This window comes from Colletotrichum fioriniae (genome assembly GCF_027942845.1).
Source record: "Colletotrichum fioriniae strain IMI 355084 chromosome Unknown scaffold_1, whole genome shotgun sequence".
In the NCBI taxonomy this organism is placed as follows: Eukaryota; Fungi; Ascomycota; class Sordariomycetes; order Glomerellales; family Glomerellaceae; genus Colletotrichum; species Colletotrichum fioriniae.
In genome coordinates this window covers 2,302,984-2,319,436 of record NW_027076837.1, presented here as the reverse complement: position 1 = coordinate 2,319,436, position 16,453 = coordinate 2,302,984, and the positions used below count along the sequence as shown (strand labels likewise).

The following is a 16,453-nucleotide window of genomic DNA, read 5'->3' as shown; positions in this document are numbered from 1 at the left end:
TCTGGGTGGCCAAGCATGGGCTGGTTAATACTGTAGGTATTCCAGCAGAGCAAAAGTCATCATGGAAAGTCTGAATATGCTTTGACAGTGACTGAGTGGTCCACGAGGCTGAAGTACAGGCAAGGCTGCCCAAGAATCATCAACTATTACCCGGGCAGCCACCACCCACCCATCGCACCTTCCCGTCCATGTCCAACCGCAACAACAACAAGCCTTCATCCAATACCTTGACGGGACAGACACTCACTCCTCTCTCCCTCACCGCCTACCAACCCACCAAGGGTCTATAGGGCATCTCAATTCCATTCTCGTCACCAGCACAGCAGGCGCCCCCTAGGCCGGGGGTCAGGTCAAACTGTGGCGTGGGTGGTGGAATGGTTTATGGTCAACATTTCAATTTTCTACACCAACCAGCCTACTCGACGACAGGCTCAGCGCATACCCGAGTTCGAATCCCAGCATGAGCACCCAAAATTTCCCAGCATGAGCACCAAGAGATGTAGCCCCCAGTTCAGCACCGGGGGGGTGAACTCTTTTGACTTTTTGGATCACTTGAGTATTGGGGTATGATGAAGGATGATGGCATGTTTGACACCTGGTGACCATGCAAGATTTGATCTATTGTGTGAAGGATCTTTGCGTGCTTTCCCTCTTCGTTACTTACAGCAGAATCCTCGTTTTGTATCGCACCTGCAAGGAGGTCGAGCCTGAAAGATTGTGGGCCTAAGAGACACATGGCCAGATGCCTTATGAATGGTCGCCAAGGTTCTGCGGGTATAAGATGGTGTATACCATTTCTTGTGATATCATCAAAATCGGCAGATAGTGATTTGTGATTCGGTGCCTTGGCCACGCTCTTATTTCTCTCACTCAGCCTTCACTTGGCCCCCCTGTTCTTTCAAGACGCACTTGCAGTACGCTGAAGTCGATGACAGGACTTGCCATCGCTTTCGAGTATCTAGACGCCCAGTGAACCAGACGTCAACAGAGTAAGGCTTCTGACAACAACCGGCGACAGGCTACGGCAAAAGGAAACGTGTCTAGTGGTCCTCGGTCGGAATCGCGGATAGTACAAAGTCATCGGCTGATATGGTCTCTCCCTCATCCTCTTCTTGATTGACGTGAAAACGAGTAGATATTTAGTCGTCTATAGTGGTCAAGAACTAAGTGATGATGAGGGATATGCTTGCAAGTATGCATTGTAGGCGTCTCTCATTCACTACGGAGGTTTGTGCCTTGACCTATATCAAGTCGACGTGCTACGCAAAATCGCGAACCCAATGAGCAATTCAAAGTACAATCACCTGCGATCCTGCCTTGAATACTGCACTGCAGACCTCATGTGTCATGGGTCAGGAAATGTGTCTTTATCCTCCAGCCTTAAAGACAGCAATATGACCGTCCGAATATGTTTTGCTCTTGCTCATCACCTCAAGGCCCGAGCTCTCAGTAGCCAACCTCACATCTCACCGCACTGCGCGATGACAACGTCCTGGTTCGGCTGGTCCTTGCCGCGATACCCCGTCTTGGTGGCCTCCATCATCTTGACAATGTCCATGCCGTCGACGACCTTGCCAAAGACGACGTGCTTGTTGTCCAGGAAGGGCGTCGGGACGGTAGTGATGAAGAACTGGGAGCCGTTTGTGTTGGGTCCGGCGTTCTATAACGAGAGTCGCAATAGTATGTTAGTCCGAGTACATGAGGATGATCAGGTTATTGCGAGACTGTGAAGGTGACTGGGGACGTACAGCCATGGAGAGCAGACCGGGCTGGTCGTGCTTCAGGTTGAAGTTCTCATCGGCGAACTTGGAGGTGCCGTAAATGCACACTGAGCCGGTGCCGTCGCCGTTTAGAAAGTCGCCGCCCTGGCACATGAAGCCTTGAATCTGTAAGACACTGTCCGTCAGCCGTGTCAACGTTGTCAAGTATCTTCACACCAGCTTCCTCGTTCGATACTCAGTCCGGGAAGTGGGTAAGATGGCTAGTATTGGTAAAGGCAGAGAGAACTCACGATACGGTGGAACTTGGAGGCCTTGTAGCCCTGCGGACGACCCCGGGCATCCTTGGACTCGCCGGTGCAGAACTGGCGAAAGTTCTCGGCCGTCTTGGGGACTACATCCTTGAAGAGCTCGAACGTGATGCGGCCGAGTGGTTCACCTAAGGGCGGTACCGAAGAAGCGTCAGATAAACGGTGTAATCAAATCATAGACAGCAAAAACATATCCCCAGGACTTTGGGGCTTTGGAAATGGCAGCCGGACAGCATCGCAGACCGAGAGATCAGGGTCACACCGAAGAGCCGAAGCACACCAGCAGCTCGGAGCCCCGGCGCCTGGATTGCCTGAGCCGCGATGTTCAACCGCCGATGGTAGTGTCTTTGTGGCCAGGGGGGAAGGAGAGTTCCAAAAACCTGTATACAACTGGACGACGACAACCTAGCTCGTTCGTGGACGAGAGTGCCCAGCATGTAGGGCGGAACCTTGCGGGGACCCGTCTCTCTCGGCATATGCACACGTGCACACGGTCTGCGAATAGCTTCGAGGCCCCAAGACTTCAAGGGGCCAAGGACGATAGACCAGTCCATGAAACACGTTTGCCCGAAGCACCCGGCCAAGACATGAGGAAAAGTTGAGCCACAATGGTGAATGGCTTGATACGTACCACCAAGTGTGATGTCGAAAAAGACCCTATTGACGCAGAACTTCCGTGTTAGCTCACCTTCCTGTACAACTCAAATCAAAAAGGGTAAAGATTAAATCACACTCTCGGGGTAGTGGACTGCCACCGACCCCCGTTCACATAGCAGGATACCGGGCGTTGCTTTGCCACCTCTACCGTGGAAGCTCAAGAGGCTGTTAAGGAGGGTGTGGGCGCCGAGAGCTCAGCCACCGCCACCGCTTCGAGATGACTGCAGCCCCTCCCCTCTCCGAATCTCTAGGCCGGGTGTTGATGGGAAGCGGTGAATGATACAGCGAGGCATGAGTGGGATGAGAGATAGAGAAGCGGGTTTGGATATCCACCGAGAATGCCGCGCGCGCGGTAAGGGTCCTGGAGATCAACAGAAAGGAATAGAATTAGACTTACAGCGGATTGCCGGATTCCGGGAGCTTCGTGGGAGGCATGGCTGGCGGGGTTTTGGGGGTGGTAAACTAGCCGTAGGTCGGAACCGGGATAAGGAAACAAACGAAGAGAAAAAAAAGTAGACTTGACCCTAGCTGCAGTTGTTTCTCTTCCGTGGGCGCCGGCGGGGTGGTGGGCTGCGTTGAAAGGCGGGGGAGTTGTTGGGAGACAAGCGGTGGATGATAGGTTTCGATATCCCAGAGCCAAGGTATGGATTATGGGAAACTTCTGTCAATTCAACGCCGAGGATTCGTAGGCCCGCAGCTGTCCTGCAACCCATGTGGGGCCGCCCAGCCCGTCCAAAAGTGCGGAGGGCATCGCACGCACCTGAGCCGAGTTGTCGGAACCCGGGCAGAAACAAAACTCCCATCGATTCTTTTGGAGGAGAACTCCGCCAACGACGACGCTACACTACCTTAGGAACTCCGTACTCCGTACTCCTTCAGCCAACCTTGGCACTTCAGCTTTCCTGCCCAGCTCGCCCGGGCGACTGGATGGGGATTGTCAGCGACATGCAGGCCCCAGCCCGCTGGTGCGGAGGAGACGTACCCAAACGGGCCAAAAACGAGGCTTTACTGGTTCCCCGGAGCATCGGGTTGCACGCAAAATGCCTCAAGCCCAGCGACATGCAAGCCACACTGAATCCGAACTCCCCACCACATGGACGTTCTTTACGCGTATCGTTCGGTTCATTGTGTTGTTTGGAGATGCAGTGATTAGGTCACTACGGCTTCCAGGTCCCTTCTTGCTGGAACCTTGAAGGGTAGTGACTGTGCCTCAATCGACGTGCAGGACAAACTGAGCGGCATGTTATCAACGTACTCTACGGATGTACTCTCTTGTTGCTCTCATCCAATGGAAACAAACTGCTGGACTGTCTCAAAAGTATCATCTTCCATTGACTCTGTCGATTCTAGAATAATTCTGCCGCATGAGCAGTGGATAAGTTTGTATATGTACACTCCGGCTTCGATTGGTAAATCACCCCAACAATTCACCGTATGAGGACCCTTCGTGCGTCCCAGATTTGGTCAGACCAGCAGGCCAAGGGCCTCTCTATGCAAGATCGATTTCCAGGGAAGCACAGGGGTTACTGGCGATCGATGATCTTGGTTAGTGAAGAAACGACAAGGTTGGAGAAGTCAGGGCCGAGTATCTCGAGAACCCCAAGGATGTTCTTCACTCCGGTCCCAAATTGAGAAATACTTCGGCATGGAAGCACTCCTCGGCGCAGGGTTTTTTGTTTTGCGAATTGATTCTCTGTAAACCTACCTTTCAGTGGATGGGCTCCATTCTGCACAGCCTCCTCGACCGCGAGGCTCTGTTTGCTCCTGCGATGTGACGGCCGGAATTATTAAGAATGAGAATGCGTAGCTCCAACTAATCAATGCCAGCAGTTGACGGTGAATGAGATCACGAGTCCTACTGAGATACTGGCGAGCTTTCATCACAGCAAGTAGAAAATGTTCAAAAGATAGGCTGTGCTCCATAAAACCCTACAACATCCCCCGGAAGAGCGGGGGCGTAATATTGCTCACGGAGCAAACTATCTTACCGCCACGCGGGAGACTTTATCCGCCTCGTGTTAGCTGTCACATCGTAGGCATTGTCTAGATCTCGAGTTGAACTCCAAAAGAAACCAATGATCACGAATAGTGATCAACAAGTTACCAGTAACAATGCTGAATATATGATCAAACGATCAATAGGAGAAGATGAAACTCGCAAAGAGTCCCACTCGTCTGCTGCATCACGCCAAAAGCTCAAAGCACGATGGGAGTTTTATGAACACAGCCGCTCGCCGCTCAGGCCCATCCTGCAGGTGTGACTTTTCTCGTGATCGACGAGCTGACCGCAGAATGCTTGGTGAACCGAAGGCTTACTTGTCTTGACACCTACCAGCTTCAAACGGTGACAAAGTTCAAGCTCGATGCCTGGTATATCGAAACCACTCGTATACGCCCTATAGAGGCATAGAGAGTGACACGGAACCATCACGCCAGGATGATAAAGCCCATGAAGCAAGGCATCAAGCCTCCCAGAGTCGGAGGTATACTTGACCAAAACTCTTCAGAACGGAGAAGTGGACATCCTCCTCCATTCGAGTCGCAGGCCATGCCGGTTTAAACTCCATATAGCCTCATCTGCAGCAATCTCCACAACCCTCACCATCACGCTCAACTTAGAACGTCGGCCGCATTCATCTACAAAAGACCTTGCAACGAAATCCGGTAGGATTCACCACCACCACAACCGTCGAGATTCATCCTCCAACTCACCGTACACTGTACATCTACAGAGATATCGGTACGACATGTAGCAGACCCGACACCGGCGGTCATTCCAATCCAGAGAAAGCGAAAGCAGCGAGACGAGCCAAGTGTTCTCTCTTCCCCTTCCGATCGATACTCAGGAAAAGCGAAAAAAAAAAGGAAGGCTTTGGGGGGAAGAATATGGAGTATGTCAAACTTCACGGTTCTTTCCAAACCGACCACGCAAACACACACACACCCCGGACCGGTGAAATCTTCGGATGGGCCGTCTCCCGATCGGCCGTGGTCCGTGCCGAGGCCGGGGGTCGCCGAAGATATAGTACCTCCCCCCGGGCTGGGCTGTCCGCTGACGGCTGTCAAAGTGTGTCAGTCTGACAAGGGGAACAAAACATTGGAAAAGGAAAAAGAGGGAGAAAAAGACCCGCGCAGCCACAATATTGATGGGCGACAGGGACCCCCGGGAGGGAACTTGACTCAGGACCGCCGTGGATTAAATCCGTACCTGGCAAGGGCACGCGAGACAAGGACCGCTTCGCCATACAAAATTCCTCGTGAGGTCGTGCACTAATATTGGAAAGCATATTCGGTACGCAGTAGAGGGAGAAAAAGAACAGCAATATATTAAGCTTCTTCGACTAAAAAGAAATATAGGGAGAGAAAGCTTGATGTTGTCGTACTTGAAACAATAGATCAGCCACAATGCGCTACATGGGCGCTCAGCCTTCATGCTTCTCTGATAATCAGTTTTTCAACGGTCAAGGGGGAGAGATGGAAGTTTGCGAACCATTCTCTACCAACGACCTTCTCGTGCTCGTGAAGTACCCTTTGCTGTGGCCAATGGCTCTTGTTTTGTTGTCGAGTCTGATGAACCCTGAACTCATGGATGAATGCCGCGGCCCCACGCGAACCGTGTATCTGTCGTCCGTAGCGTGGTTTTCTCCTCTCTGCTGCCCTTACCTCACATCTTACATAACCCTCCACGCCCAGAGATCCTCTCGAACCGGAGCGAACATCGCGCAGAGAACCCCGCGTCTTCTGGCTACAGCTGCAGCTGAAGCCCGGGGTTGAAAGTGAGGAGAAGCCCCCCGTACCCGTATTTCAAGGGTCTCAAATGCAGAAGGCCGCGTCACGGAATTCGGGTTTAACAGAAAATAGTCTACTTTTGCCAAATGCCCAGCCTCTCTTGGCTGAGGCTGGGGGCCCGCGGGAGTGGATGAGAACACCAACTTCGACGATATTGGGGAGAATCGTTACCCCTCTCCAAGTTTCCCGCGGCGCCAGCCATCGCGCACATATCCCGCATCACGACGAGCACGCGGAGAGTCTGGAATGCTCGGAACGCTACCAGGCACTTGGGCTTTCGCCTCGGACGGTTTGGGGAAATACGAATTGCTCGCCGGAAGTCGAACTGATCGACGGGAGCGGATTGAAGCGTCTGACAGGCTGGCGTTAGCAACAAGCCCATCAAAGACGGCTTTCCTCTTTGCCGTGCTGCCGTGGTGTGTCTGCCGCATCGCCGTTATCGCGAGCCAACCAATTCTTGGGTGAAAAAAAAAAGGTCCAGACTCCCCCCGGATGGCGCGGCGTTGAAGATCGACAGCACCAGAGCAGGGTGGAGCGGATGAAGAGGGGGCCGGGCTCGGATGACAAAGAAGCCTGTTCGTTCCATAGAAAATGATCTCATGGACTGCTGGCGACCCAATAGCAGGCGCAAGTCTCGTCGTGGTTCGCGAAAACAGGACTTTTCGACTTCAGACTCCCGAGGGCCTCTCACATTGGGGGCCTGTATATTTTGTTTCGGGCGCGTTTGTTTCCCCCCCACCCGATCCACGCATGGCCCGCTGACAGGTCGCCCACGATACGAGTCTATCATACGGAACCAAATCGCGTTGCTTATGAGTAGAGGGCCGCAGTTGTAGCCTGTAGCCAGGTACGTCGTAGGCACACCGCACATGATCACCAAGTACCTTAAATGCCGATGTTCGGTAGTGGTTGGGGGGCGACTGGGCGACATTGGAAGCGTGGAATTCGATCTAGGATCGGCAAGCCTTCTTTCAACGTTCAATGGCGTGTCTGCACAGCCCTGCACCAGCTGTTTTCCGGGGATTGAAAGTCGAATCAATGATGGCGTTGATGACAAAAGGATATCCTCATTCCTGCGCGGCGAAGATAAGCATCTGGCCCCCGGGAAATTTGTGGTCTGACGAAATGACGACCGAGTTACGAGACAACTCATTCCGCCCCCCTCGCAACGAGACAGGGTCGACGAAGTAGCTAGTGTTCTTGTTGGCGCCAAAGAAACGCGGGAAGGCGAGGAACAATAGGTCAGATGGCTCCCAAAGAGAGACCTAGATGTGCGGCTCCGGAAGGCTCCGGGGTTGAACATCGAAATCTGCAAGACCCGGAAGCATAATGTTATGGCGTGGTTGTTGCCGGCGGCCAGGGCAATCCGATGAATCTCACTCCGACGGCGAGGTGCATCTACTGATCCGTCTGCAACACCCCGGGTCCGATAGAAGTTGATCGACCCTGTTCTGCCGCGGATGCTACGATGGCATGATCCCAGTTGCACCCATCGCCTCTGTTAACAGCCGCCCCGCGTACCAGCCTCCCAGCTTTCGAGCCTCTCGAGGGTAGGATACTTTTCCCCTCATAGACGTGGAGAGTTGGCTGTGAGGTCTTTTTCAGTGAATCATAGATACGTGGGCTTACAGCGGGCGTTCTGGTTCAAATTGGAGCGCAGACATGTTCGAATAGACTGCGACCGTACTGCATGGTACGCTTGGATTTACGAGGGAGGCTTAAAGCCCAGCAAAGTCGGTATCCAAATACTCTGCAGACGAAGACCGGGAATATTCTGGTCAGGCCGGGAGCCAAGCCGTTTTCGTCGCTGTCATCGATGGCGGGGATAAGTTGGTGTGTCCGGATTTGACGGCACTCACCTTCGGTCAGCGTCATTAGTCGAAGTAGCCCCCCATTGGAGCGGGCCAGTGTCCCCAGACGCACTGTGAAAAGACTATTTCTTCGTACTGTTGTGCTGTTAGTCACGGATCAATCGGCTCGTCTTTGCGCGTATTTCTCCAGTCGACAGTTTGATACAATTGCGAAGAAGGGAAGTTGTAGTTTGGTTGTCGTACTGATAGTATAATTTGATCACTAGTGAAGCCAGGGAGCTTGATTTCACGATTCAACGCTTTAATGGCAGTCATGTAAGGCACTAAGGGAAGTCTTCATGACATTGACTTCGTCGTCAGGCGTCTCCAGGAACAGCAATGGTCCCAAAGGAGATCAAGGTTTCCCAGGTGGGCGTCTGAGCGTTTCCAGGGGCTTGGGGTCTTGAGACGGAGCAAGACACAGCAGCGTCCAAGAGAGCCGTTCACTGGCCAAAAAATCGTAAGGTTGTTCGTGTCGTGGCATCTGATAATAAGATGTTTGAGACATACATGTGTCATGTTGCCAGAGCAGTATTCCGTACATATACTCTGGTAGTAGTGCTCTTACGCTTTCGTGTCTGACATCTTGACTCTGGCACCCTGGGGAATACCGACTGCCAAAGCAGCGGTCTAGTGCTCGGACTGGTTGAGGTGGCACTGACAACGATTAGACGCGGCCAAGTGAGTGCATCTTCTCGAAATGCTGGCGGTAGGGTCCGAGGAGTCAATTCGACTGTGTAAGGAAGACGACACATTGACAAACGCTTGAATCAAGCAAGCCCACACTGCCGATAGAGTCGTCGTGGCAAAAAAGCGTCGTCTTTGTCCGTGATGCTGAAACATTGAGAAGATGGGGTGAAATCAATTGCACGTCGGCCCTAGCGTTCCGAAGCTGACCATCTGAATTTTCGAGTGGCTGCAGCGCGTGAAGCGGTAGCCAGCCAGCATGTTGTTACTCGCCATGAACAATAGTTCGTGGCTATTATTAATTTTTCTCGCGACCTTCAGACCGTCCATCTCGTCGGAGCGCTGCGCTGAGATGCAGGTTCTATTAATGATCATGTCTGAGATATTGAGACGTATTCCAGACGAGGCACAGTAAGGACGTCGTATTCCGTGCTAGAAGATTGAATTATTGCTTTTCGTCGTATTGGACGGATACGTGCGTGTTGTGCTTCTTTTTTTTTCTCTCTTTCTTCCTCGCATGTACCTATGCTGGATATGCCAGGGGTTGGTCGTCGATGTTGGTGTTGAAGATTTGAAGGCTTGCTTGGTAGGTATGTTGCTTCTCCCGGGCCGGGGTAGCCGTACCTCGAATCGGTGCCGCGTTCCCTACACACTAATTCATAGAAGAACGGCAGAAACGAGATACATACGGATTAGTGATGGCGTGCTCAGTTGCTCCCATCTGCAAGGCACAGCCCAGCGCTCACCTCCGAGTTTGTACAATCCGATGGCTCGTCTGACACTGGCTTGACTCGGTGACATGGATCCATGTGCGCGATGTCCAGGGCTGGGAAAACCAAGGCACTCTAAGTTGGAAGAAGACCGTTCGTGAGGACAAGGATTAAGCAACGCAGTAATGCGCCATGGCTTCAAAAAGAAAGCATAGCAAATTCAATAGGCAGATGTTGGTTGCTCCGGCCATAGGTACTCCGTACAAGCGGCTAATAATTGTAGGTTGCATTGATCATTGGGGATGTCCATCTAGGTGCCTGCTATTCGCATACCTTTTCGTTTCAATGTCAGGCATGAGCGAAGATGTTGGCAGTTGGGTTCCAGGAGGTATGATCGTGAAAGGGACATCAAACTCTCAGACACGCGGCTCCAGACAGCTGGACTCGGGCGATCGTTTGGCGAGAGACGAAACAACCGAGCAGTCGTATTCTACTCTGACCCTTGTCGGCTTTGCTTCTGGCGTAAGCCGCTGGGTGCTTGCTTCTGCTGCAGCAATTCTCCGTTGGGTTATCGCCGCATGGTGTCGCGGCCTTTCCCTTCCACCATCCGGCACCGCATCCCCACAGCATTCCCTGCTTTCTTTTGGAGGCATCGCCAGAGCATCGACCTGGGCCGTCGGAGGGCGGACGGCGTTGACGATGCGCACCGCGGGCTAAGGTGACCGGTAGCCTAGTGCCCGGCCGTAGCGGTGCGGGATTAGGCTTGATTGCAAAGACAAAGGGAAACAAAGAAGACGGCATCTTGCATGGTCGGCTGTTCATTACCCATGCCTTTTGGGGACCGAGAAATGATGATTTGCCGAGGCTTTGGAGGAAGTTGAACTTGGAACTCAAATCATGAACGGGAAAGTGGGCGAAATGGAAGCTGAGGGCACGGATGATTTATCCGACGTGATATCAGCAAGGGAAAGAAGCCCCTTCTTCTTTGGAAGCAGTGTCAGCAGGCCCGAACGGTGTTGGTGTTCGTGACTTGAGGTGGTGTTGCGGTGCAGGTCGTGCGGGCGCGACTGGCAGACTCTTTGGAATTTCAGGCGCCTTGATGGCAGGTAGGCACTACCTTCTGCTAGAGTAACGTCAGGCAGTTCGGCAGTGGTATAGTGTACTTTGTGTGTCAGATCAGCATCATGCTGGGCCCCTTGATTCGATGCGAGATTTCTCTACCTGGGATAGGGGTAGATGGAATCCGATAGGGTGCGATTTGCAGTATCAGCCTCATGACGGCAGCGGTAACGACGACAAAGAACTAACGGGTTGGCCGAGATCAATAGGAGAATCGGATTGTTCATCACGGGAAGCGGCGCTTGAGCTTTGATTTTGTGTAAGGTACCTCAGATGCTCCGTTAGGAGGGGGAAAAAGACCAGCGACGCTAAAGCCAACCTAAGCATCATGGCGGGAGCCCGGAGTCAGACTCAAGTCACTGTATGCGTCAAAAGCAGTAGGAAATCTACAGTAGGCCCCCGGCCAACTTTAGTTATGGACACCTGCTTTTACATTGCGTGCCTTGAGAACAATACACTTGTGTTTGAATTATCCAACGACTTAGAAGGCTATTTTCTCGATTTCCCCGCCGGTTCTTTGCCGGTTCCCCAGTCAAGGACCCGTTTAACCATGACATTTTATGAGAGCAATCCACTTACTATGTGAGCACTTGAACGAGATATGACGCTAATCCTGAAGAAGTATGGTGGTTTGTCCGAGGGTCGAGTCCCATCACTCACATTGTCTCTGGCGTGGCGCTTTGTTTCCCGAAACAGACTAGATCGGGGCGTCCTACGAGCTGGGTAAAGGTGCAAACGAGGTGACTTGCAACAATTGACGGCCCCCAGTCCCTCTGACTGCTCGCTCAGACCCGTGAGCGTCCATCTCAGTCACCTACGAGACGCATGCCTTGGATTTCCACATACCTATCTACGCAGTCAACTAAGGTACTTTTAAATGGCAGCGCTTCCATCCATGGTTGATTGTCTGTGCTGTCTCGGTATCTACGAGGCAGTAGGTATCACTAGGCACTATCCGTACCAAGGTATGCTCAGTTTGGTTGCCCGTCTCCATGACACCCTTTCGTGCCCCTACCTAGCTTGAAGGTGTGTGCACCAGCACAGGTTGGAAATGCTAATTGTCTGAGGCATCGCAGTGGCACAGTGTGAGGGCAGCCAACATCCATTTCTTCCAGGCCGGCGTGCGGCGTGCCAGGAGTGCCAGGTTACCAACACCACCTCACAAAGAAGACCCGGTTTCCTAGCACCTCCACCTCCTTGCATACAACCCTGGCGCGGGCTAACTCATACCCTGCCCGCCCAATCCCATCTTGCAGGCCGCTTCTCCGTTCCATCGCTCTTCCCCAGTCTTTCCTCTCGCTCTGTGCCTCTGTGCCTCTGTTTCCTTCGTGCCGTGGTGCCTTCTTGCACCTTTCCGGCTGATACTTGGGTACTTGGGTACGTCTCTGCCACACTTTGCTCGGTTTGGTTTGGTGGCCCTTGGGTGTCTGATGTGTCTGGTCTGGGCTGGGTGGTCCTTCCTCCTCCACTCCTCTTCCTCCTCCTAGGTTCGCACTTACCCGCCCATCGCCTTGTGGTTCCCACTTTTTTACTGCGACCGGGCTGTGTTACGCTCTTACTGTCCGTCAGAGTTCCATGTCCTGTTCCATACTTATCCCACTCCACCTGCACTTTCCCTCCCTCCGCACTCTCTTGCCTGCTTTTGTCAACCTTCCCCAACCACCATCCGACATCGTGTCGTGATTCTTCTCTTGTTTCAATTCGCTCTACTCACCACGCCTCCCACGGCTTGAGAGTAGATTGGGATCACGACTCGTATACAGACGGAAAAACGTATTTCTACGAGAGGCAATTTCCTTCGTTATTCCATCGGATTGTATCGATTGCACGCCGAATGCGAACGGGGGTTCAGGTCGACCATTTCCGTCCGTAGTCGCTGTTTTCGGCTTTCCGGTTTCAAATCAAGGCAGTTACTCAACCTAGCCACACCCATCTCTCAACCCCATGAACTCGCCTCTCTCCCGACCGTGAGTTTTCTTTCGGCATCACCTCCCAACGGTGTTCGACTTTTCAACTGTCACGACGTGGATCTCGACTTCTAGATCGCCGCCAAAATGCCTGCCATCGATCAGGTCTTCGTCGAGGTCTCCCACCTCGTGGTGCGGCAATTCTCTTCGTCGGTCTCGGGAACCTTCTCCGCCACGCCGTCTGCATCACTCGGCGCCGACCCTACGTCGACCCTCAACGATGCCACGAGTGCAATTCAAACGACCACCGACAACCCGACGCCTACCGGCAACTCAGGCAATGGAGGAGGCGGCGGCGGTGGCGGTTCTACGAGCTCTCCTCTGCTCTTCTTCGTTGCTCTGGGCTTTGGAGTAGTCTTTACGAACTTATGGTTAGCCTGCTTAAGACTTGACTCTCCTTGTCCAAACAATCATCTAACTCTGTCTCCAGGATCATCGTTGGCGTCAAGTACTGCTTCCGGTACAATGCTCGTAATCGTGCTATGCGTCTCAATGAGGATGGCGAGCCCATCAACCTCGAGAACATGCCTCGCCCGCACCGTAGGCGCCGCGAAAAGAAGTTGATGACGATGGATGAGGTCAATGACAAATTCCCCATGACCAAGTACAAGACATGGGTATCTGAGCGTGCGCGAGAGGGCCTGCCTACCGCCGGAGGTGTTTCTGCTCCTCCCAGTCGGGCGAACAGTCTCCGATCCGTTGATGGAATTGTGCCTGAGCTGCCCTCGAAGGAGCGCGAGTCGATTGAAGACCGCCCCGCTACCGCCGCCGGAAACAAAGACATCGCCGAGAAACCTGTCGAAGATGCGGCGAAGAAGGACGGAGACACCTCGACTACGAATGCCAACACCGATGTCACTCAGACCACTCCGACTTCTGCCACTCATCTTCAGCGTGTCCACAGCGAGGAGGACGAGGAAGACGACGAACACATCAATGCTGCTGTCCCGCCTGAGCTGATGGCTACCAGCGGTGATACTTGTGCTATCTGCATTGACACGCTTGAGGACGATGATGATATTCGCGGACTCACATGTGGTCACGCTTTCCACGCTGTCTGTGTCGATCCTTGGCTCACCAGCAGAAGGGCGTGCTGCCCCCTGTGCAAGGCCGACTACTACACTCCCAAACCACGACCAACCCCTGGCGAAGGAGACCCCAACGCCACAGGCGATATGGCTCGCACGGCGTCCCGTACCAACATGCCTAACGCTCCCCCAGCTGCGTGGTATAACCTGAGTGGTGCACGATTTGGTCTGGGAGGACGAAACAACGGCAACCGCCGGGGCAACAACCGATCGGACCGTCGTCCTCGTACTCGTCAACAGGCTGCGCCTGCCTCCAACCAAAACACATCACAGGCCTCGCCGACTACTGCGGAGAACCAGGAATCTCGTGGTCTCCTCTCCAATATTCGACTGCCTGCCTTCCGCAACCCCCTCCGACGAGGCGATCAACAAACGCCATCCCCGACGGCAAATGGTGCTAATGTCACACCGTCCCAGTTGGAGGCTGGTACGCAGACCGCACCAACCGCAGGCACCGCTACTGCGATGACTGAGGCGCGGTGACCGTCTTTTTGATGATTGTATCACCTATTAAGGCGAACGCGATTTTGTTTTTGTTGTTGTGCTACTCGTGTACATCATACCCCCGAGACCAATTTGCAGATCTCAGCATAGATCTGCGATGTTTACTGCATTATATATGCAACACGACGCCGCTTTTCATACCCATACTTTACATACAGACGGAGCGGGATTAGGCCACATGGGCCAACGGAGGAGGAGGGTGGATCAGGCCGCGCTGCGGCAGAGGCAGGTTTGCATCACAGGTACAGGGTGACCTGTTTTGGTTTGGTTTCTCTGGAATTACAAGGGGAGCGGCGGAGTTGCGGCGATTAAGGCATCACTCGTCACGGAATAATGACAATCAAAGTTAACGTACCAACTCATTGATTGACCCCTGTTCAGTTGCGATTGTGAATGTTATTTTATGATTCAAGCCCCGTGGTGTGCACTAACACAACATTGAAACCACGACGGATGCTGTGGACCCTTCAATGGTGATACCTGCTTCGCTCCCAAAAGGGTGTTTAAGAAGCCTTGTGGTACTGAGGCCCCCCTTCTGCCTGCCCATACAAAATAGTCAACCACAAACCCTGATATGGATTCTCCTACAACTGTTATATGCTAAAGAACCACCACAATTAAAGATATGATCCCTTCTGGAACCGGCCACCAAAGTCCTTTGCTTTATTGAGCAACTCTCTCCTCTGCGCTGTCCCAATCTTGCCTCCCAGGGACATGTCCTTCTCCTTGTCAAAAGCCCTTTTGCTGGGGTCATCTTCTTCGTCCTCATCCCTCCCAGGCTTCCCGCCGTGCTTCTTGTTTGCCTGGTGCTCCTCGTACATGCTTTTGCCACGCGCGCTCGCGATATTCTCGCTGATGCGTCTCTCCCGCTCCACCTCCTCCTTTGTCCGGCGCGGCTGCTGATTCCTTTCGTTGCCCGCGGCCGTCGGATCGCCGCGGCCAAGGACAGCGTCCTCGAGGCGTTTGCGCTTCTGTTCTGGGGTCTCGGTCCATATGCTGCTGATGCCTCCTCCACCTCCTCCCGCGGCGGCGGCGGAGGATTTCCCGCTGGCGAATTTGCGGTTCTTTAGTTTTGTTGGGTCGCGTTCCTGGTAGCCTGACTGTGTGGGCGGCGCGAGCATCCAGTCGTCGCGCTGCGGTGCCGCGGGGCCTTGGGATGCCGTCGCTGCTGCTGCTGCAGCGGCGGCTTGGGCTCGTTGGATGGATGTTGTTGAGGAGGGGAGGGCCGGGCCGTAGTCGTCCTCCGAGTCCGAGTCCGAGTCTGCGGCGGAGGGGCGGTGGTCTGGCGGTGGCATGGCGGGACCTATGGCTTGTTTCGGGGGAAGAGTCGGGCCTATTGAGGGCTTGGTCTTGGGGGCTTCTTGAGCTGGTGCCGATGCGCGAGGTGCTGTTGGGCCGTAGCCGTCTTCGGAGTCTGAATCATCGAGAGGGATTTCGCTCGAGTTTATTGTGTTTGATGGTGGGAGGGTTGGCCCGACCGAGGGCTTCGATGATGGGGTGGGATTCTTGGGTGCTGCTGCGGCTGATGCGCTCGGCGCGGTCGGTCCGTAAGCATCGTCGTCGGAGTCGTCATCGTCGTCAAGGTCGATTTCGTCAGTGTTGTTGCGGGTGTGCTTTGGTGGTGGTGAGTTTGCGCCTTGGTCATCCGGAGTGCGCTTTCTCTTTGTGAGATGCGGTGGCATTTGTGGACCAATTGAAGACATGGTGAGGGATTTCTGTCTTCACGCTGGAAGTGTGGGAAGTCCTGAAGCTTTGGGCTCGCGGCTCTTCTTTCAGATGGGTTGTGTTAGTAGTAAACAAGTCGTCGCAATGAGAGTCTGGGGAAGTGGATGCAAGGAGCAGAGCGAACCTGCGCTGTGATGTAACTTTGAAGATCCACCACGGTACGGCGAGCATGAGGTACCTCAGGTACCTACCACCTACCTAGATAGCTGATAGCGCGGTTTGCGGCCCGCCGGAGAAACCCCGGTCCGCGTTGGAGCTCCAGGTTAGTAGGCGGCAGGAACCTAGAACCTGGAACTGTAAGGTGCCCAGTTAGTGTGGGCTGTGGTGT

At 53.6% G+C, this 16,453-nt stretch overlaps 3 protein-coding genes across 3 annotated transcripts; 1 reads left to right on the top strand and 2 right to left on the bottom strand.

The window, feature by feature from the left end:
* Positions 1-1,459: 1,459 nt before the first annotated feature.
* CYP3 (Peptidyl-prolyl cis-trans isomerase H) lies at positions 1,460-3,121 on the bottom strand (the record flags this gene model as incomplete). Its single annotated transcript, XM_053197695.1, has 5 exons — positions 1,460-1,660; positions 1,749-1,886; positions 2,012-2,157; positions 2,661-2,686; positions 3,084-3,121. The coding sequence occupies 5 exons, from the start codon at positions 3,119-3,121 to the stop codon at positions 1,460-1,462; spliced, it is 549 nt and encodes a 182-aa protein (XP_053044918.1).
* Positions 3,122-12,895: 9,774 nt separating this feature from the next.
* Positions 12,896-14,379, top strand: N0V96_000604 (uncharacterized protein; the record flags this gene model as incomplete). The annotated part of the gene is made up of 2 exons (XM_053197696.2): positions 12,896-13,179; positions 13,239-14,379. 2 exons carry the CDS (start codon positions 12,896-12,898, stop codon positions 14,377-14,379), a joined length of 1,425 nt encoding a protein of 474 aa, XP_053044919.2.
* A 638-nt stretch (positions 14,380-15,017) lies between these two features.
* N0V96_000603 (uncharacterized protein) lies at positions 15,018-16,082 on the bottom strand (the record flags this gene model as incomplete). Its single annotated transcript, XM_053197697.2, has 1 exon — positions 15,018-16,082. The coding sequence occupies one exon, from the start codon at positions 16,080-16,082 to the stop codon at positions 15,018-15,020; it is 1,065 nt and encodes a 354-aa protein (XP_053044920.2).
* Between the last annotated feature and the right edge of the window lie 371 nt (positions 16,083-16,453).